General features: G+C 50.0%; 1 protein-coding gene across 1 annotated transcript in view; it reads left to right on the forward strand.

The window, feature by feature from the left end:
* MRPS30 (mitochondrial ribosomal protein S30) overlaps positions 1 to 7,911 on the forward strand; it is a 43,186-nt gene extending 35,275 nt beyond the window's left edge. Inside the window, exon 5 of the mRNA XM_030192217.1 lies at positions 7,313 to 7,911. Coding sequence (XP_030048077.1) covers positions 7,313 to 7,581 — 269 coding nt within the window. The 3' untranslated portion in view covers positions 7,582 to 7,911. The remainder of the gene's footprint in view (positions 1 to 7,312) is intronic.
* The last annotated feature ends 1,381 nt before the right edge of the window (positions 7,912 to 9,292 follow it).

Genomic DNA, 9,292 nt, shown 5'->3' on the forward strand with positions numbered 1-9,292 from the left:
GTCCCTCCTTTTCTCCCCCCTCCCGCTGGCTCCGTTAAAAAAAAAAAAAAAAAATTTAAACGTCCTTAAAGGCGTTTATTTCGACGTTTATTTAAACGTTCATTGCAGCTACTCACTGGGACACCAGTTCGTTACAGCTCGGAGCGGACAGCAGGTAATTTTTACCTTTTTATAGCGGGCAGGGGGTTCCCCGATTCTTCTCCTCGTGGCATATGGCGTCGGAGGGCGAGGGCGCAAAGGGTCGTTCCCCGGATCGCTTGAGCGCTTCTAGAGGGGATGCGGGGGTCTTACAGCCTGATTCGCCCTTGTTGGGTGACAGTTTCGTGACCGATGAATGTCCCGGTCCTTCCTCCGGCGTGGCGGTTTTTCCCGCCATAAACGCCCATCCCCCGCTCCTCGCCTCCGCCATCTTGGCCGGCCACGCGGCTCGGACGGCTTCTTCGTGGGCCGCCCTTGAGGTTGGAGACATTAATGCCATGAACGCCCTTAATTTGGGCGACGGCACAAAAGCGGCTAAAGTTAAGCGCCGTTCTTCCCGCGCAGCTCCTTCGCGGAGTGTCGCGCCGGACGCCATTTTGGATGCGCAGCATGTCTCTCCCCCGCTCTTGCGAGCGCCGGTTGAGGGTGCGTCTAGGGCTGTTGCCCAGGCTGCGGAAGTGCACAGTCTGGGGGGTTTCTCCCCCGAGTTTGTTTTGCTGCTGCATCAGGCTTTCATCATGCAAAACGCTGCCCCTGCTCCCTCGTCTGGTAAAGAGGTTGAGGTTCCCAGAGGTAAACGCCCTCGGGTTGATTCCCAGGCCTTGGAGGACTTTGTCTCCTCCGATGTAGATGAGGGCAGCGTGTCTGAGGTCTCCCAACGGTCCTTTGCGGATTCCTTGGAGGAGACGGATCCCCGCTCGGATGGAGCGGATGACCCCTCTGCAGCGCGGCTTTTTAGCCCATAGGATTTGCCCAACCTGTTGTTACAGGCCATGGACACTTTGAAGATTTCCTCTCCGGAGGACGTCTCTCCCTCAGCCCCTGTTGGCTCTGCCATTATGCTGGGAACGAAGCGCCCGCCTAGAACCTTCCACGTGCATGATGCCATGCACACCTTAATTTCGGCTCAATGGGATGTCCCGGAAGCGAGCCTTAAAGTGGCTAGGGCTATGTCCCGCCTCTATCCTTTGGCTGTGAGTGAACGTGAGGCCTATCTGTGGCCTACCGTGGATTCTTTAATCACTGCGGTGACTAAGAAAACGGCGTTGCCGGTGGAAGGTGGCACGGCCCTAAAGGACGCCCAAGTCTGAAGATTGGAGGCGGCCTTAAGGTCGTCCTTTGAGGCGGCTGCTTTAAGTTTGCAGGCCTCAGTTTGCGGCTCCTATGTGGCCAGGGCGTGCCTGACTATGGTGCAGCGGGCTTCCCCCTCGGATCATTCCTTGAGGGCTGATTGGCCGGCCCTGGAATCGGGCTTAGCCTATTTGGCAGACTTGCTGTATGATGTCTTGAGGGCCTCAGCTAAAGGCATGGCTCAGACAATCTCTGCGCGGCGGTGGCTTTGGCTGAAACATTGGTCTGCTGACCACGCCTCTAAATCCCGCCTGGCTAGATTGCCTTTTAAAGGCAAGCTGCTCTTTGGGGTCGAGCTGGACAAAATCGTGACCGATCTCGGCACGTCTAAGGGCAAGAAATTACCAGAGGTCAGGGCTCGGGCTAGTACTCGTCCCGGTACCTCCAGAGGACGGTTGCAGGAAGCCCGTCGGTACCGCCCGGGCAAGTCGGGTTCCTCTGCCCCCTCTTCCTTCAAGAGGAATTTCTCCCCCAAGCAGCATTCCTTTCGCAGAGACCGCCGTCCCGGAGGTGCTCCCTCCGGTCCTCCCCCAGGGTCTCGTACCCAATGACGGGGTCTTGGTCCACGCCCCAGTGCAGATTGGAGGACGGCTGTCCTCGTTTCTGGGCGAGTGGACCACAATAACTTCAGACGCGTGGGTGCTGGAAGTCATCAGAGACGGCTACAAACTAGAGTTCTGCCGACCCTTAAAAGACGGGTTTGTACTCTCTCCCTGCAAGTCTCCGGTCAAAGCTGTGGCAGTGCAGCAGACCTTGGACAATCTGATCCGCCTGGGCGCGGTCGTTCCGGTGCCAGAAAGTCAGCTTGGCAAGGGACGTTACTCCATTTACTTTGTGGTACCAAAGAAAGGAGGTTCTGTCCGGCCTATCCTCGACCTCAAAGGGGTCAATCGGGCCTTGAAAGTGCGGCACTTTCGCATGGAGACTCTCCGCTCTGTTATAGCGGCAGTGAAGGCAGGAGAGTTCCTGGCATCCTTGGACATCAAGGAAGCGTACCTGCATATTCCCATCTGGCCTCCTCATCAACGCTTTCTGCGTTTTGCAGTCCTGGGACGACACTTCCAGTTCAGAGCCCTCCCTTTCGGGTTGGCTACTGCTCCGCGGACCTTTTCCAAAGTAATGGTGGTCATCGCGGCCTTCCTACGAAAGGAAGGGGTACAAGTCCATCCTTATCTGGACGACTGGTTGATCCGAGCCCCCTCTTATGCAGAGTGCGGCAAAGCTGTGGACCGGGTAGTTGCTCTTTTGAGCTCCCTGGGATGGATCATCAACTGGGAGAAGAGCCAGCTGCGCCCGACTCAGTCCCTGGAGTACCTGGGAGTTCGATTCGACACCCAAGTGGGCAGAGTGTTCCTGCCAGACAATCGGATTGTCAAACTTCAGGCTCAGGTGGACCAGTTCCTAGTAGCCTCTCCCCTTCGGGCTTGGGACTATGTGCAGCTGTTGGGCTCTATGACGGCCACGATGGAAGTTGTGCCCTGGGCCAGGGCTCATATGAGACCACTTCAACTCTCTTTGCTGCAGCGCTGGACTCCGATGTCGGAGGATTATGCTGTGCGCCTTCCCTTGGACCCAGCAGTGCGCAAGGCGCTGAGCTGGTGGATGCAGACAGACAAGTTGTCTGCGGGAATGCCTCTGGTGACCCCAGAGTGGATTGTCGTCACGACGGACGCCTCGTTGTCGGGCTGGGGAGCCCACTGCTTGGGAAGGACAGCGCAGGGGCTCTGGTCTCCTGCAGAGGCAAAGTGGTCTATCAACCTCCTGGAACTCAGAGCCATTCGGTTGGCGCTTTTGGAGTTCATCCCGGTACTGGTGTTGAAGCCTGTACGGGTCCTGTCGGACAATGCCACGGCTGTGGCCTATGTCAACCGCCAGGGAGGTACCAAGAGCGCCCCTCTAGCCAAGGAGGCTATGAATCTTTGCCAGTGGGCGGAAGCGAACCTGGAGCAGCTTTCAGCGGCCCACATTGCCGGAGTCATGAATGTCAAGGCGGACTTTCTCAGTCGCCATACCTTGGAGCCCGGAGAGTGGCAGCTATCTGCTCAGGCGTTCTTGGACATCACGAAGCGCTGGGGCCAGCCGAGCCTAGATCTGATGGCGTCATCGGCCAATTGCCAAGTGCCGCGCTTTTTCAGCAGAGGACGGGACCCTCGATCCCTGGGAGTAGATGCTCTTCTCCAACAGTGGCCGACACAAGAGCTTCTCTATGTGTTCCCGCCCTGGCCCATGTTGGGCAGAGTGCTAGACCGGGTGGCAAAGCATCCCGGCAGGGTAATCCTGGTGGGTCCGGATTGGCCCAGGCGTCCCTGGTATGCGGACTTGATCAGGCTCTCAGTCGACGATCCTCTGCGGCTGCCAGTGGAGCAGGGCCTGTTACATCAGGGTCCCGTGGTGATGGAGGATCCCTCCCCCTTTGGTCTTACGGCCTGGCTATTGAGCGGCAGCGTCTGAGGAAGAAGGGCTTCTCAGACAAGGTCATCGCCACTATGCTGAGAGCGAGGAAGCGCTCTACTTCTACTGCTTACGCCAGGGTTTGGCGTATCTTTGCAGCGTGGTGTGAAGCAGGCTCACTTTCTCCCTTCACTGCTCCAATTTCTTCAGTGTTGGCGTTCCTGCAAGAAGGTCTGGAGAAAGGCCTGTCGCTCAGTTCCCTTAAAGTCCAGGTAGCGGCTCTGGCTTGCTTTAGGGGCCGCCTGAAGGGTGCTTCCCTGGCTTCGCAGCCAGATGTGGTGCGCTTTCTCAAGGGAGTTAATCACCTGCGCCCTCCTCTGCACTCAGTGGTGCCTGCGTGGAATCTCAACCTGGTACTAAGAGCATTGCAGAAGCCGCCTTTTGAACCCTTGTCGAGGGCATCTCTGAAAGACCTGACGTTGAAAGCAGTCTTTTTGGTGGCTATCACTTCAGCCAGAAGAGTTTCCGAGCTCCAGGCGCTCTCATGTCGAGAGCCTTTTCTGCAGTTCACTGAGGCAGGAGTGACTATTCGCACAGTGCCTTCCTTCCTGCCCAAGATTGTTTCTCGCTTCCATGTGAATCAGCAGCTCTGTCTCCCTTCCTTTCGTAGGGAGGACTACCCAGAGGAGTACTCTGCTCTTAAATATCTGGATGTGAGACGAGTCATCATCAGATACTTGGAAGTGACCAATGATTTCCGAAAATCGGATCATCTGTTTGTCCTGTTTGCAGGTCCTCGTAAGGGTCTGCAGGCTGCTAAGCCTACAGTGGCAAGATGGGTCAAGGAAGCCATTGCAGCGGCTTATGTGGCCGCGGGGAAGGTGCCGCCTATCCAGCTGAAGGCTCACTCCACGAGAGCTCAGGCGGCCTCGATGGCAGAGGCCGGATCCGTCTCCTTGGAAGAGATATGCAAGGCGGCAACTTGGGCTTCGGCTCATACATTCTCCAAGCATTACCGTTTGACTGTGGCTGCACGGGCGGAGGCCCGGTTTGGAGCTTCAGTGTTGAGGTCAGGGATTTCAATGTCCCGCCCTGGGTGAGTACTGCTTCGGTACATCCCACCAGTCTATGGATTGATCAGCTTGATGATATGGAAGGTAAAATTATGTATAATCATACCTTATAATTTTCTTTCCATTAATCATAGCTGATCAATCCATAGCCCCTCCCAGATATCTGTACTGTTTTATTCTGGTTGCATTTCAGGTTCAAGTTTAGTCTTCAGTTACTTCAGAAAGACTTCGTGTTCAAGTTTTTTCACTTGGATTCTTCAAGAGTTAAGACGAGTTTGTGTTACAGTGAGCTGCTGCATTCCTCTCCCCTCCGTTTTACGGGGCTGGATTGAGACTTAAAATTCTGCCGGCACTCCATCCCGCTTCGTGCGGCTGTAGGGCAGCTTTGTACCCCTCCCGCTTCGGCGGTGTTAGGGTCAGTCAGCTCCTCCCGCGGTTGCAGGATAAGCCAGATCCCCCCGCATCGGCGGGTGTGGTGTCCCTCCCCCGCTCCGCGGGGATGAGCTGGACGGATTCCCCTCCCCCACTTGTGTGGGGATGAGCTGGGTTAATTCCCCTCCCCCGTTTCGGCGGTGGTGAGCTGGGCAGAGTGTCCCTTCGTGGGTGTAATTCTCTAAGTGCTGAGTCCTGCGGATGGAGCTTTGATATCGACATACTGAGGAGTTTCTGGCAGCACATGACCACATATAGGGAGGCAAAAGTTTGCTCTCTATCTCCACCTGCTGGTAGATGGACACAACCCACCAGTCTATGGATTGATCAGCTATGATTAATGGAAAGAAAATTATCAGGTATGATTATACATAATTTTACCTTTGTAGCTTTATTGCATGCCCCCTAGTCCTAATAAGTTTTGAAAAAGAAAACAAGCGATTCACGTCTACCCATTCCACTCCACTGATTATTTTATAGACCTCTATCGTATCTCCCCTCAGCCATGTTTTCTCCAAGCTGAAGAGCCCTAGCTGCTTTAGCCTTTCCTCATATGGAAGTCGTTCCATCCCCTTTATCATTTTTGTCACCCTTCTCTGTACCTTTTCTAAGTCCACTATATCTATTTTGAGATGTGGTGACCAGAATTGAAGTAGGAGAATTCCTCCAAAGTCTTTTTTTCTCTTCAGGGTGGTAAGGCATGCAGTACAGAGATTCTCAGCAGAAGTAACAAACATGCAGTGCAAGCTTTTTGTGTTCATGAGGCAGTAAGATGACACTTGAGACAGCTGCAGGGGGAATTTTAGGGCAGGAACTTTTTGGAGTTGTAGCAGCTGGAGTGGGAAAATTCTTTTGTTTCTCATGTTTCAGTGTCTCTCTTAATTGCTCATGTATACTCATCATGAATTTAAGCTAACATTTTATATTCTGCTTACAGTTTAGTAATGGGTATTTCTTCCCATATTTCACACACATCATGTCTAAAGAAAAATTGTAACATGGAAGAAACCCTGTTTTCCTTTTTTCCCAACATAATGCATGATCTTAAGATTAGTCGAGTGTTTGAAATCATACTTTTAACAAGTGTAGCACAATACTTGGGGCAGTGGGCTGAGAGCTGAGGGAGTTTGGTCCCACTGCATTTCCATGTACCCTCCATTGCTTCAGGTACAAACTTAGATTGTGAGCCCACCAGGGCCAGAGAAATACCTACTGTACCTGAATGTATACTACTTGGTTAGCTTTCAGTCTTGCAGGGGTGGTGCATAAGAAATCAAATAAATGAAAAACCTTTTCCGATTTTGACATTTCCTTAATAAATAGCACAGTTCTTATTTGTTGATCGCTTGTATTGTATGCTAGGTATTAATAGTTGAAATTATCATTTGCTTTTAAAGCTGATTTGTGAACATTTCACTAAATGAATATATAAGCTAATACTTTTGTGTCTGTGTATGTTGTATGTGTTTGGTCTACCCTGTCCTTGGAACGCACCAAGCCAGGCTGTTTTCAAGATATCCACAATGAATATGTATGAGAGAGATTTGCAAGCACAGTCTTCATTGTATGCAGATCTATTTCATGCAGATTCATTGTGGATATCCTAAAAACCTGACTGGCTGGGTGTGTGCCAAGGACTGGATTGAGAACTCCTGGTCTACATACGGATGTGCTTACTCATGTATCTATATCAGTATGAAAAGTTTTTTGTTTAAAAAAATAAATGGTGGTCTGCAGAGGGAGGGGTCATTTTCTTTTGCCTAGGTAATTGAAGGCTCTAATGCAGCATTTATAGCTATGATCTTTTTCACTTTTTTTGAAATAGCCCTCAGTATTTCATGTTAATTTTCTTTCATCCCAGTAGAGAGAGGAAGTCGAAACACTAATGATATTTTTTCTATGAATATTTAACAGAAAAATCATTCTTTATTTTAAGGTCCATATACAACTAGCTGAGGGATTAGCTGAATGTGTGAGGATGTTTCAAATAATTGCCCATTTTGTATTAGAACACAAGTTGCTTTGTGTTTTTGCGTTTACCTATTGGAATAATTATAGTAGCCTAAATGTAATTTTTAATCTTTCAGGTTTCTGGAGCCATGCAGATGTGACTCGTCCATTTGTCTCCCAAGGTGTGATTTATGATGGGAAATATTTTGCTTTCTTTTGTTACCAGCTGAATACCTTGGCACTTTCTGTTGAGACTGATGTAAATGATTCTCGCAAGAACATCTGCTGGGGTGTGGAGAGCATGCCCTTGTATGAGACTGTAGAAGATGATGATGTCAAAGGATTTAATGATGAAGTATTGAAACAGTTTGTTAGATTTCTACTCAACAGTCCTAAACAAGTGTAAATGTAAAATCCAGAAAGAGGATAGCTAACTAAACTTATTATTTCCAGGCTTGTAGAGCTCTTCTATTTTGGTTTTAAAATGGTGCTGTATATTCAAAACACATACAGAAATTGCTACTGGGATGATATTGAAAGAAAGCAATTTGGATAGTTTTAGTCATAAAACAAGTGACAGGTGAGGTCTTTCTCTTGGACTTTTGAATCGTGCACACAATTTATTTTTTTTCACTGTATTCCATGTTTCAAAAATTTGCGACAATCTAATATAATAATTTGCTCCTCCAACATTCCACTGTGTCTCACTGGGATCGTAACCACCTGCTGACATCACTCCTCCAACGTTCCAATGTGTGTCACTGGGATTGTAACCACCTGCTGATGTCACTCCTCCAAAGTTCTCTGTCCCCCCTCCCTCCCAGTTCCATGGGACCCTGGAACTGGGAGGGAGGGACAGATGGAGGGGGGACCCTGGAAATGGGAGGGAGGGAGGGGGACACTAGAACGCAGAGGAGGGAGGGAGGCCTGGAACTTGGAGGGAGGTGGAGGGGGCAGGGGAGAGATGCTGCACATGGATGGATGGGAGGGGGCAGGGCACAGAGGACGTTGCCTGCATATGGATGAATGCAGGGGAGGGAGGGGAGCCTGGAACAGGGAGGGGGACAACAACCCTGGAACTCGGAGGGAGGGAGGTGGGGATGACCCTGGAACTCTGAGGGAGGGAGGGGGACCCTGGAACTAGGAGGGGGGGGCCCTGGCACACACACACACACACACTCTCTCTCTCTCTCTCTCCCCCTCTCCCCCCAGACACACTCGCACCCAGTCTCGCTCTCTATCACACACGCACAGTCACTCTCACACACTCTCTCTCTCAAACATACACACTCTGAGGAAAACCTTGCTAGCGCCCGTTTCATTTGTGTCAGAAACGGGCCTTTTTTACTAGTAAACACATAAAGAGCATGACCATGAAAAGAAATACGTTAGAAAATTACATGAAAATAAATTGCCAATGTTCTGCCATATCAAGTACCAAAGGAAGAGGAATCTAGAGAAAAAACAGAATCATAGAGTTCCACTGAACCCAGTGTAATTTTGAGTAATTATTATTATACCCTGCTAACATACTGTGTGTGTTATTCTGAGTTCTAGCCAACTCCTCCTGTACTTGTATCAATTTCTTTCAAATCCAACAAATTAAAGAAAAGATAATCGTTTGAGCTTCTTTTGAAGGTGTGAACTAAGTACAAGTAAGTTAATTCTTTCCATGGAACTTTGCTAGGCATATTTTAGGAAATTTACCAACCCCCCTCCCCCCCAAAAAAATTTCCTGGGGCTGAAGCCCTAAGTTTTAATTTGAAGAAATGTTCTTTGAATCTGTTTCAACAGCTGAAAATAAATGCACGACAGAACCACAAAAGGAAGTAACCTTTTGGAGATATGTAATCTAGTAAACGAATGCAAAGACCAGTATGGTCCATCCAGTCTGCCCAACAAGGTAGCCAAAATGCACGTGCTACACCAGCCAGGTTTCATCCAAACCCTGCTGAAAGTGTGACGGTCATGTAAGGATTGCTTTGGTTCCATCCTCTTTTTGTTCAGACAGCCAGCCATATGACCGAAGTTGTACCCACCATACCAGGTAGGTTGTATCCCTTTTAAACCCATAAAGGTGGTCACTAAGGTAGTCCTATACATGTTCTCCTGAATGG

This window comes from Microcaecilia unicolor, chromosome 2 (genome assembly GCF_901765095.1).
Source record: "Microcaecilia unicolor chromosome 2, aMicUni1.1, whole genome shotgun sequence".
Lineage (NCBI taxonomy): Eukaryota > Metazoa > Chordata > Amphibia > Gymnophiona > Siphonopidae > Microcaecilia > Microcaecilia unicolor.